Below are 17,426 nucleotides of genomic sequence, written 5' to 3' on the forward strand. Positions count from 1 at the left end.
GGTGTCTGTTGGGCATGAAACCCACCACATTGTTTCTGTTTGCAGAGACTGCTGTGTTAAGCTCCTGGGCTGGGGAGGGTGACCTGTGTGTGTATATGTATATATGTATACCTGGGGATTTCTGTTTAGTGTCTGACCCTGACAGTCCTTACACCACTCCCTCCCAGAGGACTTGAAAGGGGCTGTTTCTCTGAACGTGTATGAACACTGCTGAATACCCGTGAATATGCATGAACACACCTGAACATGTAGGAACATGCATGAGCACACATGAACACTGTAGCAGTGGAATGGAAAGGTTGGATTGGCCACTATTAATTCATATATAACAATATATATGTACCAATAGATCCGAACCTCGTCTCTATTGCTACTGTGCGTTTGTTTTTTCCTGTTTGTTTTGATGTTTTCTCCATGTGGTGAAAAGTGCAAATCATTGCCATTAAAAACAACAACAGCAGCAACAAACAAGACATTGTGCTGCTCAGCGATCTCATTACTGCGCGAGACATGAATCACTCGCTCCATTTTCCCCGGCTTTCGCGTTACAGACGGCTCTTTTATTCCGCAGAGCAGCACTGCCGCGCCGCCAGTCTATTTGATGGAGAAAAAGTTAATGTTTCATGAAAATGTAGCTTGATTGCTTTTGGATTGACACACACTGCATGAATAATGTAAACCTTGCTTTGCTGTAGCGCGCGATCTCTCTCTCTTTCACGCAGAGCTCTCTCTCTGTCTCTCTCTCTTTCATGCAGAGTCTCTCTCTCTCTTGCTCTCTCAGCCCATGCCTGTGATCATTGCCTGGGTGCAATCAAATGCTCTTGTACCTGAGTGTGTCGCTGTCAGCGCCTGATGAGATGTCAGGCTGCCGACGCTCTGAGAGGGGGGAGTGACAGTCTCGTGGCGTTGTTTGTGCCTTTCCCTTTCCTGCGGTTAAAAAACACATGCCTGACTCTCTGCAGTGTGAGCTCAGATCCATCGAGAAAGATAGCAGCTTTTCAGATTCCATGATTTTTTTCTAATATTTATATATACATCTATATATATATCCTTTTTTTGGTTTCCCCCTCAGTGGATCCCCTTGGGCATTTACAGACAGCCTCGTTATTCCTATCCTTAAATAAGAGTCAATGAGCAATTAAACTGTTGTGCCTGTGCGTGGTTGGGTGTGCGTGTGTGTAAGAAAAAGGGAATAGGGAGAGCAAGGGGGAGGGAGAGAGAGGGGAATAGATGTGTGTGAGACGCACAGAGAGAAAGAGATGTAGAGAGGAAGAGAGAGCCGTGAGAAGCTCTCTGATCACACCCCTGAGAGTGCTCTACCGGGTCTTCCCTGCCTAGCAGCCTGGGGACAATCTTATACCGGGTGATCTACTGCACATTGACACAACTGTCTCCATACATGCTCTATTAGCGTCTCATTGTTGTTAATGCTGTGCTCTGGGTTAAACTGGCAAGAGGTGGGTGGTGCCAGAACACCTGCTCCGGACAGGACAGGACGGGAGGCCGCAGGGATGGCCGGGCCCTCGCACCAGTTAGACATGAATTTGCTCTTCATCTCGTGGTCAGATGGCATGTTTATGTTTGCTGGAACACTACAGCAGCTCGGAAACATGTCACTTTTTGAAGCAGCTGACGAGTGTTAAAAAAAAAGTCTAATTAGGTGGATAATTAGTCCAATTAGGGGCACAATTAAGAAACAGAGAACTGGTCTGGAATGAAAAATGGGAACAGTCTCTGAGCTCCAGAGCAGCAGCATTTCGAGACCCAGTACAGAGATGGGCTCAATCCTGAACAGCACACGCAGAACACACAGATGATATTTTTTTAAATTTAATTTGTTTTTGTCGTTGATTTTCATTACACTGTGTACGTGACAGCTATGGCCACGGGTCAGATGTGAGCCTGATGTGAGCGTTCATCTCTTTTCCTTCCTCTCCCCCTTCTCCTGAACGAAGCGATTTTAAGAAAGTGAGGAAGTGGCGCTGTGTCCCTGGCCACACATTGAGTCTTGGAGCTGGCAGGGGCACAGAGAGGGGGGCAGCAAGGTAGAAGCCTACTGCTCTGACGCTGGCTGACACCAAAAAAAATAAATAATAAAAAATAAAAAATTGCAACAATATTCTTGGTTTCCTCTAGCATCGTTTAACCGTGTTCTCTCAATTACCCACCCCCCCACCCCAGTATCACACTTGCATACAAACACAGGCAGTGCTGTTGTTGTGGGTACGAAGGCGTAATCCACTTTCTGAAAAATGCAGCCGGCCTTCACGCCGAGTGCCAGGGCTCATGAAAGCCCAGTATTATTCCCGGCTCTGATCGCTTTGTCTTCACAATGGGGTTGCCGGGCTGGTGGCGGTGGAAGTGGTGGAGGGGGGGGTGACCAGGATTACAGACCTGGCCGTTAGCTTAATGACAAGCTCTGCATGAGGGGGCGGTTGGGGGGGGGGTGCCTGTGTTAACACTGCACCTTCAGGACATGACGGGGTCTCGGCCGCACTGAGCCACTAAGATATGCCGGCGGATGTATACTTTTTCTCATCTCTTCTAGTGACGTTTGCGTTTTATTTTGGTGGATATTGTGTGTGTGGGTTTGTTTGTACGTGTGTTTCTTGGTCATATCCTCCTTACCCTCCCCCCTCTCTCCGATTTGCCGTTCTCGCCTGCAGTTTGAGTGGCTCCATGCGCAGCACTGTACCACACAGCAAATTTGTTTGCACCTCAAAGTGAGGATTTTACAAATGAAAGAGATTTATTTCATTTTTTTTCCCCCTGGCTCTGGAAGCACATCATTAAGAAGGGGATTTGTACCCGTGCCTGCTGCAAACCAGACCAAAGGCTTTGGTGTGTGTGTGTGTGTGTGTGTGTGTGTGTGTGTGTGTTTGAGTGTGTGAGGGTAAGTCCCAGCAGAAAAACGAGCTGAACCATTCATTTATTTCTGTGTCTGTCATGCGTGTCACTGCTGATTGATAGCTCTGTGCTCCGGGGTTGGTGGGAAATGAGATACAGATGAAACAGCAGTGCTGTGCCTGAGATGTCCTGACGCCCACAGCTGTCACAGCCTGTCTGCCTGGGCCCCGACATAGCACTGCGCCAGTGTGTGTGCCTGTGTTGTCCCTGAGTGTGCCTGTCTTTTTGTGTGTGCCATTGCGCAGTGTGTGTTTTTTATCTTTTAGCAAGGGACACAAATACAGCTAAATGGGAATGTGTGATGATATTACTGTTCCTGTCACTACCACTGTTACTGCTGAATCTGTCTCGGCTCACATCTCCCCATTGATCAGTTACTCCGAATTCCTTTTCAAACGAGAGCGGCGGAGAGTGGTGAGTTTGGTTCCCCTGTGTTTATGCCATCATTTGTGAGCTACAGAGACGCCCACGGGGAACAACTTGGTCGCGCTGAAATGTTGAAGTCTCGTGATTGTTTTATTAATGCCGAGATGCTGCTGCCACTGAGAGAGATGAGAGATGGAGTCGTTCTGTGCTGTCAGAAATCAGGTCTTGTTGAAAGAGGGATTTTTGTTGTTGGCGTTTATTACAGTGAGGTTTCAATGTACATTCTGCTAGGCGCTCTGGAGACTTTAGTGTTTTATGTGTGTGGAGCGCTGAAAGGATGCAAGCAGGGTGACCGACTGCTGACCGGCACGGCTGATTGATTGGTGGATGGATTGATTGTTTCATTGAGTGCAGTGAAAGCAGGCAAGCAGTGAGGTGGCTTGCTTGTCTCTGTGTGGCTGTGGAGTGGGGGGGCGGGGTGGAGAGCGTTGCCAGGGAGTGAGACGCTGCCAGAATGGTGCCGCAGCCTGTCAGTCGAGGGGCTGGTAGAGCCCTGCAGTGCAGTCACTCTCGCCATTTCCTGTTTGGGACCTGGCAGCCCCTGCCCTGTCGTTACCTCCCACTCTCTCCCCGTCTGTCACTGAGCCGCCTGCCTGACTGAAGCTCCTCTGCTGCAGTTTTAGTTTTCTGTTTATTTTCTTTCCCCTCCGAACTCCTCAGCAGGAAGTAAGGCTCACGTCCACGTTCCTCCAGACTGTTCTGCACATGAATTGATCTGGGATTCTGGGGAGGAGAGCGGGTTTATTGGAATCCCCTTGTCAATTGCAGTGTGTTAGGAAACTAAAGAGACCCCCCGGGGTCTTGCGCACACTCCCCCACTATCTACACCTGCCTGTTAGTTGTTTCTATAAGAAATACGTGGGCTTTGCTCCTCTGTGTCATTCTTTTTTTAGCGGTGCAGAAATGATGGTGACTAAAGGCCTGGTCTCCTGCGCTCAGGTGTTTATTTTCAGGCGGCTCATTTTAGAAACCTGCCAGCATTTTGCAGCACCTGACCGCCCAGTGAGACCAAAATCCGTCCGTTTCTCCTGACAGGAGCAGATAGGACTATTTTTTGCTCTATATACACTCACCTAAAGGATTATTAGGAACACCTGTTCAATTTCTCATTAATGCAATTATCTAACCAACCAATCACATGGCAGTTGCTTCAATGCATTTAGGGGTGTGGTCCTGGTCAAGACAATCTCCTGAACTCCAAACTGAATTTCTGAATGGGAAAGAAAGGTGATTTAAGCAATTTTGAGCGTGGCATGGTTGTTGGTGCCAGACAGGCCGGTCTGAGTATTTCACAATCTGCTCAGTTACTGGGATTTTCACGCACAACCATTTCTAGGGTTTACAAAGAATGGTGTGAAAAGGGAAAAACATCCAGTATGCGGCAGTCCTGTGGGCGAAAATGCCTTGTTGATGCTAGAGGTCAGAGGAGAATGGGCCGACTGATTCAAGCTGATAGAAGAGCAACTTTGACTGAAATAACCACTCGTTACAACCGAGGTATGCAGCAAAGCATTTGTGAAGCCACAACACGTACAACCTTGAGGCGGATGGGCTACAACAGCAGAAGACCCCACCGGGTACCACTCATCTCCACTACAAATAGGAAAAAGAGGCTACAATTTGCACAAGCTCACCAAAATTGGACAGTTGAAGACTGGAAAAATGTTGCCTGGTCTGATGAGTCTCAATTTCTGTTGAGACATTCAGATGGTAGAGTCAGAATTTGGCGTAAACAGAATGAGAACATGGATCCATCATGCCTTGTTACCGCTGTGCAGGCTGGTGGTGGTGGTGTAATGGTGTGGGGGATGTTTTCTTGGCACACTTTAGGCCCCTTAGTGCCAATTGGGCATCGTTTAAATGCCACGGCCTACCTGAGCATTGTTTCTGACCATGTCCATCCCTTTATGACCACCATGTACCCATCCTCTGATGGCTACTTCCAGCAGGATAATGCACCATGTCACAAAGGTCGAATCATTTCAAATTGGTTTCTTGAACATGACAATGAGTTCACTGTACTAAACTGGCCCCCACAGTCACCAGATCTCAACCCAATAGAGCATCTTTGGGATGTGGTGGAACGGGAGCTTCGTGCCCTGGATGTGCATCCCACAAATCTCCATCAACTGCAAGATGCTATCCTATCAATATGGGCCAACATTTCTAAAGAATGCTTTCAGCACCTTGTTGAATCAATGCCACGTAGAATTAAGGCAGTTCTGAAGGCGAAAGGGGGTCAAACACAGTATTAGTATGGTGTTCCTAATAATCCTTTAGGTGAGTGTATATTAGCAGTTAAATCTTGTGGAAAATCCAGACTGATAATGCACAGGTGTCAGGGTCGTCTTAAATGAACGTTTTAAAGCTGAGGGGTTTTAAATGAAAATGCAGCGGTTTCTATATATAATCTTCGGGAGGTGAGCGTGACATCAGCCGCTCTAAAGCCTGTTAGTGCATTACAGGACCGAATGAACAGGAGTCAAATCTGAGGAATGTAGCTGAATCTTATCAGCATGATTCTGGAATGCCAGTGTAAACGCATCTTGAAACACAACTCTGTCTCTCTCTGTGTGTCTCTCTCTCTCTCTGTGTGTGTCAGTGCAGTGTTCAGTCCACTCAGCATTGGTGTGGGTTTTATTATTACCCCATGTCTCTCTCCCTCACTCTGTCTCTTGCTCTGTGTCTGTTCCCTGCAGTGCTGCATTGACAACTACGAGGACATGGTGAAGCTGCTGCTGAACCGGGGTGCCAATGTGAATGCCAAGGACAACGAGCTGTGGACCCCGCTGCACGCCGCCGCCACCTGCGGGCATACGCAGCTCGTCAAGATCCTCATTCACCAGTGAGCCGAGGGCAGGGCAGTGGGCGGGGTATGGATAGGGTAGTGGGTGGGGCATGTGTAAGGGCACAGGTGTTGAGTGTTTTGGGGGCTGGAAGTGGACTTTACAGGTGACTTTATGTAACTATGTCCTCTCTCATCCCCCTCTCCCTCGATCTCCTTCCCTCTCTCAGTGGCGCTGACCTCCTGGCTGTGAACTCCGACGGGAACATGCCCTATGACCTCTGTGAGGACGACTCCACGCTGGAGGTCATCGAAACCGCCATGGCCAACCGGGGTGAGGGCCGGGCCGGGGGGGAGTGGGTGCGGGAGGGTGAGGTAAGCTGTAGCTCAGCAGGCGAGGCAGATGCAGGGCAGGGTGCCAGGCTTTCCAAAGCAGGTGTAAGAATAGTGGCTCAGGGAGGCTAAATTCTGTCCTAATGCTATTAAGCCCAAGTGCTTATGCGCTCATTATCTGCTCTCTAAATACCCTCGTCTGCCTCCAGGAAAATTTGAGCCGCTACTCTGGTGCCAAACCCAGTCTCACTCACAGTCTGGTGCCGAGACAAGGGCCTCTGCTTTCAGAGCTGCCTCAACCTGACGGCTGGTGACACTGCTCGTGTGAAAAAGAAGAACATGCACACGCACGCACGCACACACACACAGACACACATATACACATGGATGTAACCTTCCTGTGCCTCTGCTGTAAACCACAAGCATAAAAACTCTGTTGATCATTTTTATTCATTGCTGTGGAGTTGAGCAAAAAGAGGATGTGGTGATTAGGCTGCAGACTGAGCTCTGTGTCTGGAGGTGCTGCAGATACAGTGTGTCTGACTGAGACTCCTTTCCGTTGGAGCTCAGTGTGCAGCGGGCCTGTCCTGGGGGGTCCCAGCTGTCTCTCCTCCCCTTTGCAGCTTTGGATGATCTTTGAAATGAAAAAGAAAAGAGAGAAGGACAGAACCACTGTCTGGTCACATCCTGATTTGCACAGAAAGATCAATTTGGGACAAAAAGAGCTTAATGGAAACCTTCACTTTCACTTTAAGTTCTGATCTCTGCAGTGTGAGTCAGAGGGCTCTCCCCCTTCCCCTCTCTCTCTCTCTCTTCCCCTCCCTCCCTCCCTGTCTCTCCATCTCTCTCTCTCTCTTCCCCTCCCTACCTCCCTGTCTCTCCATCTCTCTCTCTCTCTTCCCCTCCCTACCTCCCTGTCTCTCCATCTCTCTCTTTCCATCCCTTTCTCCCCCTCCTCGGGGGAGGAAGCAGGGAGCAGCGCCAGCCTTGTCCTCTCAGGAAGTGCCCACCCAGCCCAGGAGGCTGGAGACTGGGGGCACTCACCGTCCCACACACTCTATCTATGCCAGGGGTGGGCATTACATATGCGTTACAAAACAAAATCCCTGTATTTGAGAATGTACAGATGATAACGGTAGATAACACGGCATTTTTTAACATTGTGCATCCAGGTTTACTTTAAATTGCACTCAATTGCCCCTGAAAAGGCCAGCGAAGATGTAAAGTACCATTACAGATAACAATGCAGTGAGCAGGTTTAGCGTTTTGTTCACCACTTGATCTAAAGGCAGAGAAGAATCCAAATTGCTGAGCCTGTGCGTTTCTCCACCTCAGGTCATCACTGCCATTTTGCTTGGGAAGAAAAAACCTCCTTTTTCTACTTGTTAATTCGCCGTCGCCATCATCATGTTTCCGAGCCACTGGACGAATGTGATTGGTGTGCACAAGCACACATACAGACACACATACACACACACACAAACATGCAGGTACACACTCATGCAGGGCCTGTCTGTAACCCCTGTGCATTTGTCCCTCTGCGTTGACTGACAGGCATCACCCAGGAGATGATCAATGAGACACGGGCAGCCCTGGAGCAGAGGATGATAGGAGACATCCAGGGACTGCTGCAGGAGAATCAGGACCTGAACCAACCCGACTCTCAAGGTGCCACTCTGGTGAGATACGTCTGTGGGTCTGTGGGTCTGTCAGGATGTCGGCCAGTCTGTGGGTCTGTGAGTGTGTAGATCTGGGACAATGGGCCTAAGTAGTTTTGTCCCAGACTCCCTTCACCACTCTGTGTGTAAACACAGCTCTGACACACACAGGTATTGGTTAGGGATAAGAGAAGTGGAGTAACGCAGTAGTGTATCAGGGCTGCCTGGCCCAGCTGTGTCCCTAACTTGGTGTCACAGCAGCAGTGCAGTGTGTGGATCTCTCTTCGGTTTATTATGGAGAGCAAGTCAATGCAGGAGGCAGATCATCTCTGTCAGATTCCTGCCTTTATCCATGTAATGGGCTTGTGGCGTCTGAGCCCTGTTACTGCTTTAGAGCTGTGTGTCTCTGTGAGTATGTGTGCGCATACAGTGAGGGAAAAAAAGTATTTGATCCCCTGCTGATTTTGTACGTTTGCCCACTGACAAAGAAATTATCAGTCTATAATTTTAATGGTAGGTGTATTTTAACAGTGAGAGACAGAATAACAGCAAAAAAATCCAGAAAAACGCATTTCAAAAAAGTTATAAATTGATTTGCATGTTAATGAGGGAAATAAGTATTTGATCCCCTATCAATCAGCAAGATTTCTGGCTCCCAGGTGTCTTTTATACAGGTAACGAGCTGAGATTAGGAGCACTCTCTTAAAGGGACTGCTCCTAATCTCAGCTCGTTACCTGTATAAAAGACACCTGTCCACAGAAGCAATCAATCAATCAGATTCCAAACTCTCCACCATGGCCAAGACCAAAGAGCTGTCCAAGGATGTCAGGGACAAGACTGTAGACCTACACAAGGCTGGAATGGGCTACAAGACCATCGCCAAGCAGCTTGGTGAGAAGGTGACAACAGTTGGTGCGATTATTCGCAAATGGAAGAAACACAAAATAACTGTCAGTCTCCCTCGGTCTGGGGCTCCATGCAAGATCTCACCTCGTGGAGTTTCAATGATCATGAGAACGGTGAGGAATCAGCCCAGAACTACACGGGAGGATCTTGTTAATGATCTCAAGGCAGCTGGGACCATAGTCACCAAGAAAACAATTGGTAACACACTACACCGTGAAGGACTGAAATCCTGCAGCGCCCGCAAGGTCCCCCTGCTCAAGAAAGCACATGTACAGGCCCGTCTGAAGTTTGCCAATGAACATCTGAATGATTCAGAGGAGAACTGGGTGAAAGTGTTGTGGTCAGATGAGACCAAAATCGAGCTCTTTGGCATCAACTCAACGCGCTGTGTTTGGAGGAGGAGGAATGACCCCAAGAACACCATCCCCACCGTCAAACATGGAGGTGGAAACATTATGCTTTGGGGGTGTTTTTCTGCTAAGGGGACAGGACAACTGCACCGCATCAAAGGGACGATAGACGGGGCCATGTACTGTCAAATCTTGGGTGAGAACCTCCTTCCCTCAGCCAGGGCATTGAAAATGGGTCGTGGATGGGTATTCCAGCATGACAATGACCCAAAACACACAGCCAAGGCAACAAAGGAGTGGCTCAAGAAGAAGCACATTAAGGTCCTGGAGTGGCCTAGCCAGTCTCCAGACCTTAATCCCATAGAAAATCTGTGGAGGGAGCTGAAGGTTGGAGTTGCCAAACGTCAGCATCGAAACCTTAATGACTTGGAGAGGATCTGCAAAGAGGAGTGGGACAAAATCCCTCCTGAGATGTGTGCAAACCTGGTGGCCAACTACAAGAAGCGTCTGACCTCTGTGATTGCCAACAAGGGTTTTGCCACCAAGTACTAAGTCGAAGGGGTCAAATACTTATTACCCTCATTAACATGCAAATCAATTTATAACTTTTTTGAAATGCGTTTTTCTGGATTTTGTTGTTGTTATTCTGTTTCTCACTGTTAAAACACACCTACCATTAAAATTATAGATTGATCATTTCTTTGTCAGTGGGCAAACGTACAAAATCAGCAGGGGATCAAATACTTTTTTCCCCTCACTGTATGTGTGTTACTGCTGTGCTCTCATGTAATGTCACGCTTGACTCTGCTTCCCTCTGGTGGGTTTATTTTGTAACCGCACAGCACAGAGGTCTGAAGAGTTTCCCACAGCCTGGACATGCCAGCAGCCAGGGTTCAGGTGATTATGTTCCCCATACGTTAATTAATTTCTCTCTCTCCCCTGCAGCTCCACATTGCGGCTGCGAACGGCTATGTGCAGGCAGCCGAGTTGCTGCTGGAGGGGGGCGCTCGGTTGGACCGCAGGGACACAGACGGCTGGCAGCCCCTCCACGCGGCAGCATGCTGGGGCCAGGTCAGTGCGCACCGTGAGCCTCCCTGACCCACCCAGGCTACGAGCTCAATGAGCAAACACAAGAACATACTAAGTGCTGCCAGTTTGCATCACCACTCTCCCCTCTCTGCTCTCTCTCTCTCTCTCTCTCTCTCTCTCTCTCTCTCTCTCTCTCTCTCTCTCTCTCTCTCTCTCTCTCACACCTCTCTCCCCTCTCCTCTTTCTCTCCAGATGCATGTGGCCGAGCTACTGGTCTCTCACGGTGCCAGCCTCATCGCCAAAACCCACATGGACGAGACGCCCATTGGTAAGTCTGCCTGCTGTGCCCCCTGTGCCTCCCCTGTCCCTGTGTCACGCACCATCATGCACAGCTCTGTGTCCCTCCGCTGCTGCCTCTCTTCTTTCCCGGAGGAGTATTTTTTGTGTCCTTTAATCTATTGCTCCTGCACTGCTTTTCAAGTCTTAAGTTATTGAGAGAGAGAGAGAAATTGTGTTGCTCTGCCCCTCAGAACTGTGTGAGGATGAGGAGTTCAAGGCCATGCTGCGGGACCTGAAGCAGAAGCACGACATCATCATGAAGTCTCAGCTGAAGCAGAAGACCTCGCTGTGCAGACGCACCTCCAGTGCCGGCAGCCGCGGGTGAGTGCAGCCCTCTGCTGCCCAGAGACAGTACTGCAGCCTTGGCTTAATTGATTTAGCTTTGATTTTCTTATGAGGATAAAAAAAAAGTAGTATTAATGTGTGTTTGTGTGTGTACGTATATGTAAAATTGTTATGCATGCTGTATTATGATTAGCACATAAAAAATATCTATATTTTATATTTATTTAAATGATGATAAATTATCCTATAAGATCCATAGTGGTTAGGTTGTGGTTTATGGTTTTGGTGCAGAGAGAGCTAATGGTGCTAATGGGGTTTTAGAGAGCTAATGGTGTTGCACTGTGTCTGTGTGTGCAGGAAGGTGGTACGAAGAGCCAGTCTGTCAGACAGGAACAATCTGTACCGCAAGGAGTACGAGACAGAGGCCATTGTGTGGCTGGGGGGTCAGAAGGAGGAGGAGCGAGAGAGGGAGTCAGACCAGGAGAACACACAGCTGGTGAGCAGGGTCACACATGGGGTCAGGGTGTGCGCAGTGGCTGAATGGGGCATCTCTATTTTGCTTTCCTTCAATAACTGTTATTGATAAAATTCCTAATAAAAGTGATAATCATTGTAGTAGTAATAATAATGATAAAAGTAATAGTAATGAAAGTAATGACAGTAATGACATAGCTAGCGAGTGCGATGTGTGAGAGACCCAACTGACTGTCCTGCATGTCTCTTCCTCTGCCCAGAACCACTCCCTGGCCAAGCCCCGCCCCCGGACATTGAAGGATGGGGTCTCCTGGAACAGCTCCGTCTCCACGGGAACGGCCACTCCCAGCCACCCCCCCTGCAACGGGGAGCCCCCGCAGCTGTGCGCCTCGGACGCGGAGGCACGACTTGCCACACCGGCCCCAGTTACCATGGCAACCTCCCAGCCGGGGGCCGAGCCCTGGACCGCGGGCCGCGAACGCTGCGCCCAGACACTGTCGGAGCTGAAGAGGCAGAGAGCAGCTGCCAAGCTGCTCAGCCACCCGCTGCTGAACGGGCACCTGGGCAACGGCTCTGCGGCAACCAGCCCCCCTGGAGACCCCGCGGACGGCCGCATGCCCCTGGTGTCGTCCAACGGCAGCGCGGTCTACTACACCCCTGCCAGCGGAGACCCCCCCCTCCTGAGGCTAAAGCAGCCGCTGGAGGAAGCTGAGGAGAAGAGCCAGGGATGCTGCACTATCTCATAGTGGACTGGCACAGCGAAAGGGGGAGGAGGAGGAGGGTGGCACAGCGAGAGGGATGACGGGGAGGAGGGTGGCACAGCGAGAGGGACGACACAGCGCTGGCAACACTGTATAGTTACGGACACCCGTTCCTGCACTAATCTGTAATTGTTAAGACACCGCTGCGGTCATGTTACTGTCCTGCTCCCCATCCAGCACCTCAAGCGCAGCCACAGGGCGCAACACAGCCCTTAGTTTTTCTTTCTTCTCTGCCCTCCTTTTCCCTCCTCCTCTCAATAAGGACACATTGCGGCTCCTTGCTTCCTGTTTAGAAACGCAGGATTAGGCTGTGGTCACCTGCATCGAGCTTCAGCCAATGTTGGCCAGGCATTTCTGATCGCTTGACTGATGTACACATTTATTTTTCCAGTGTTGGTCTAACAGTGTAATATCGCATCTGTGTCATGCTGTTTATTTTCATGGGAAACCTTTAAAACAGAGGCTTTTCCATGCAGGTCTTTCTGAAGCCCAGGCTGACCAATAGCAGACCTGTGTTTCTGTAGTACGGTCATTCCTTGAGCAGGGCCCTGTGCCACAGCACAGAGCTCCACAGAGCCCGGAGAGGAAGGCACAGCACACGCACCAGCCCCGACACTATAGTGGTACAGAGTAGATTCTCTCTGCTTGTATTTATTATTATAATTATTTTTAATCTTTGAATTTCATTTGAGAATAATTTTAAGAACATAAATCCCTTTAATCTTAGGGAATGCATGCCTGGAAATGTGTCTCTGTTTAGTGGCTCTCATGACTATATTTGCACCAGGTGTTGAGATATTTAGTGGAGCCACTCTAAAGGAACTATGGAGAAGAGATCTGGGAATATGATCGTCCAAATCACACCCGCAGTGAAGTATGTGCTGATTCTGTGCGTTTGGTATAAATGCTCCGATTCCTGAATGGATTTGAGCATTCGGACTCTGGTGCCACTGGTTACATGGCCATACATATAAAAGTGTAGGAGGTATGGAAACCGTGTGTAAATATAAGCCTGAAGTGGGTATCCCACCCTGCAGGTACACCGCTCACCTGCCCCTCAGATTGGTACTGGCTCTGAGGGTGCGGTGTGCAGCTGTCGGGCATCAGGAGGGTTCGGGTGTTGCTGCAGATGAGCAGCTGTGTCCAGATCTCGGGCCTCTCGCCTGGCCCGTCTCTGGGGCGCGCACTGCTCTGTTACAGGCAGGTCTGTAGCGTCAGTCCCATGGCAGCATTTCACTGTTTTAATGTACCACATACAAACTGATTTTATTTTATTTTATTTTATTATTATTATCATTATATGATGAGAGGACTTGCCTGCTTGATCCTGGATCTCATGACTGGAGATTTTGGGAAGAAGCATCTCCTTTAGCACAGTGACCCCTACTGACCAATGTAAACCCAGTTTGCTGGGTAGAGCACTCCTGATTTCTCCTCTTTCCTCTATCATGTACAGTGTAAAGCTTTGTGTACAAATTTGTATATATTTTTTTCCATGTTAGTTATTTTATTATCATCATGATCATGCTTTTTTTTTTTTTTACAAAGCCAGAGCTCAAAAGAACTCTTTGGCTGTGCACAATTGTTAATAATTCAAATCTATATTTATCTAAATATTTTGTAAATAATGAATGTCCAGGTTTTGAAGGAAGCCGCACACCTGTGTGTGCGTTTAGTATTCCAGCAGCCGCTCCCGCAATATCATGCTGAAGCACGGACACAGTAGGGCAAGACGCATGGAGAGGCTATTGTACACACACACACACACACACACACACACACACACAGCCATGGAGAGACATGTACGCACACAGAATGTCCCAAAAGCGTAGTAATGGCCTTGAGGAGTTAATGGTAATGAACAGATTTGTTTCTTGATGCGTTTAATTGCCCTGGGGGTAGAAGCACTGGGCTTTTGCAGTGGTAGCACAGTGAGAGAAAGGGGACAGCAGCTCTAGAATTTTTTTTTGAGAGAACAGATTAATGAGTCTGCAGAGACAGCCCTGGCACAGAGGACAAAGCTGTGAAGAGGACCAAGCTAGGTCGCCAAAGCTGCGCCCCCCAAGCCTCTCATCCACAGTCGACTTTCTGACACATCTGTTTTTCTGGGGAGCGAGATATTGATGATCAAAAAACAGCCCCTCCGGCATCTCTAACCTTGACTGTGCGCCGGTGCTGTCACCCAGCTCTATCACACAGGGGAGAGGGCGATGGGCGGCATTTTTTTTCTTCCCCTGCCGAAACTGGCATCCGTTTCTCTGAACGTTGACGTAGTGTTGAAATGCTGCAAGAGACAGTGGCATGGGAGTGGGGATTTCTGGTAGAATAAATGGAGCAAAATTTGCACCGAAGCAAAACTGTCTTGAAAGTTGTCAAGCAGATGCACCTCATATGGAGCAAAGAGAAGCTTTTGTTCTGTACAGGTGGGTTTGAGTACTCGGTATTCAGCCCAGGACAGGACAGTGTGTGGAAAGGGGGAAGGTGAAAGATGGGCATTGCTAAGATGATTTTGTTCCCTGGTTTTGTCTTTTCTCTCTCTCTCTCTCTCTTTATTCTACACCCTTGAGCGTCTCTATGAAATCTCATTGTTTTAAAGCAGAATCCGGACTGTAAGTTAGAGCTTTTATTATTGAAAGAGAAAATGAAGAAACAATAAGAACTACTACTGATTTTGTAATTACTGGAAAATACTGATGGTTGTATTAACATATTTTAAATAAATTGTATATTTTGTTCAGAGTTGGTTGTGTTCTGGCTTGTGAGTGGATTTTTTAATTATTATTATTATTATTATTATTATTATTATTATTATTATTATTATTCATTTCTTCGCAGACACCATTGCCCAGGGCGACTTACAAAATATAAGAGCAATACAAAGTGCAATAATACAGTGCAGTTCAAGGCATAATACATTTTACAAATTCAAATGAAGTGTTTATAAGATATACAGTAAACAATATATGAGGTCTTACATCCTATATTGTAAAAGCTGATCAGTGCATACAAGATGTTAAGTCACAGTCAAGGGCCAAGGGAGAGGGAGCATAGGGGAAATCTAAATAAACAATACAAGTGCTAGTATTGCAAAGGCAAGAAGTATGACAAAATATTGTATAAGTGCAATCTTACAGGGGAAAAAATGACTAAATTACAAGTACAGTCTGAACAGATGTGTCTTGAGTAAGCGCCGGAAGGAGGTCAGGGACTCTGCTGTTTTGACTTCAGTGGGAAGGTCGCAACAATACCAATAATAGTAATACATAATACCTTTATTATTATTTAATTACCTGAACTCCAGTACTGGGAAGCTTCAGGATATCCTGAGCATTTTGACGGCCCATTTGCCCTGATAATTTCTCCCAGTGCGAGATGAGACGAGTAGTGATGCCCACTGGCCAGCAGGGGGGGACACTGAAGGGAAAACCTGGCAATGCCGCTTGTGTTCTCATCTTCGGTCTCTCTAAGTGGCCAAGTTCAGGATTCAGGCAGGGCTGCACGAACTGAACTTCCCCAGTGCCTGCCTGACCCCCTCCCGCCCTCTGCCCTGCAGTCACTGTCCCTATTGTATACCTCTCTCTACTCACTTGCCCTGGACCCATTCAGCCCTCTGTCTCAGCCAGGAAGGGACAATGACTAAGGTCCACAGGGGTCATGCGCTTAAAAGACTGCAGAGTTACCGTGACTCAAAAGGAGAGAAGAAGAGAGAGAGAGAGAGGGGACTGAGCTGAGTGGATTTTCTATTCAGCTGAAGAGTGCCTTCTCTGGGAATTCTGTGCTGCACTTTTTAGCCACAATACAATATTTCTCCTGTCGGTATGGCTTCAGAATGCCTCCCAGCTTCACAGCTCTGTTCTCTTTGTTCGGAGTGCCGGGGCGGAATCTCATGGGCGTTCAGAATGTCAGGAATGCTAATAGGATCCTGGGCATTACAGCAGAGCTCCGGCCCCCACTGGCCCTGCCATGCTCTATTGCCGGGGAAGCAAATGAATCATCGGCCTGGTAAGGCAGCCTGGGAGCAAGCGGCCAAGACCTACGGTTGTCTGGAAGTGTAGTGTGTGAATAGACGGGCAACCGCCAGCCCTGCCTCCTCCGCGCCTTCCCCCCGATAATAAATCACCACAATTCTCAACCCCCCATCTGCTTCCTCCTGGTGCTTTCAGATTTGCCCTTCAGATTTGGACTTGATAATTTATAACAAATATTTGTGATACGAAACGGTTGTGCACTTTCCTTCTCTTGCAAAGTGAACGTCAAAAAATAAAGGAATACATGATCATTGTCATGTGTCAGCGTATGCCATGAATAAATAAATAAATACTCCAACCCACCACAATGGCAGCAAACATACTCTAACGAATTGCCTGCTGTAAGACGGACAATAGAGATAAATCACATGCTTCTAGACGGCTATTCCCTCTTCTCCCCAGCCCCCCACCCCCTCCTCTCTCCTCCCTGGTCTCCCTGGCTGTGCTCCTCTTAGCCGTCGTCTCAGGCCTTGCTGTATTCAGCTCTTGCCAGCTGGCAGGGACCCCAGCCTGGCTCTCTCAGCCCAGTTAAAGTGGATCTGAGCCAGTCACTGTCCCCCCCATACCCCAGTGAACCCAGGCTCGTGATCGCTGCTGTGCTGGCTCGGCCCCTGGATGACAGCTCTTTCCCAGGCCTCTGGTCAGTGAGGGAGGGGCCGTGGCATCTGTTTTCACATTGGCTGTGAGGCTTAATGGGGTGGCGTAGATTGACACCTCACTACAGCTCTTTTTTTGGTGTTTTGAAGGCCCCCAGTTGGGGAACTGCGACTCTCGAACTGCAGTTTAGAGCCTGTGTGTGGCAGGATAGCTAGATATGAACAACTACTGCTGCAAAGTCACACACACACATTTACACAAGCACTCACAGTCTTGCAAAAACTCACATCTTCAATATAGAGTTCCCCTCCCTCTGTCAGCAGTGTGGTGCGTGTAGGAGACAGGGATGAGATGAGGGTGTGGTAGTAAGCTGTGAGGATCCCCACCCTCTCTACATGCCTGCCTGGGGAGCCTGCTGTGCTGACATGCAGATACAAGAGCCATCCACACACTGGGTCCCGCTGTGCCGCTCGGGCCAAGACTCGTACAACTTCCTACACACACACATACACACACACACACACACACGTGCCCAGTAGAAAGTCAC

At 48.6% G+C, this 17,426-nt stretch overlaps 1 protein-coding gene across 1 annotated transcript in view; it reads left to right on the forward strand.

Annotated features, from left to right (window-relative positions):
* Positions 1–14,993, forward strand: part of ppp1r16b (protein phosphatase 1, regulatory subunit 16B) — a 40,060-nt gene extending 25,067 nt beyond the window's left edge. Inside the window, exons 4-11 of the mRNA XM_066702152.1 lie at positions 6,033–6,178; positions 6,349–6,452; positions 8,006–8,130; positions 10,312–10,437; positions 10,648–10,723; positions 10,926–11,055; positions 11,377–11,515; positions 11,754–14,993. Of these exons, the coding sequence (XP_066558249.1) occupies positions 6,033–6,178; positions 6,349–6,452; positions 8,006–8,130; positions 10,312–10,437; positions 10,648–10,723; positions 10,926–11,055; positions 11,377–11,515; positions 11,754–12,239 (1,332 nt within the window). The 3' untranslated portion in view covers positions 12,240–14,993. The remainder of the gene's footprint in view (positions 1–6,032; positions 6,179–6,348; positions 6,453–8,005; positions 8,131–10,311; positions 10,438–10,647; positions 10,724–10,925; positions 11,056–11,376; positions 11,516–11,753) is intronic.
* Positions 14,994–17,426: the final 2,433 nt, after the last annotated feature.

The sequence above is a fragment of the Amia ocellicauda genome, chromosome 4 (assembly GCF_036373705.1).
Source record: "Amia ocellicauda isolate fAmiCal2 chromosome 4, fAmiCal2.hap1, whole genome shotgun sequence".
In the NCBI taxonomy this organism is placed as follows: Eukaryota; Metazoa; Chordata; class Actinopteri; order Amiiformes; family Amiidae; genus Amia; species Amia ocellicauda.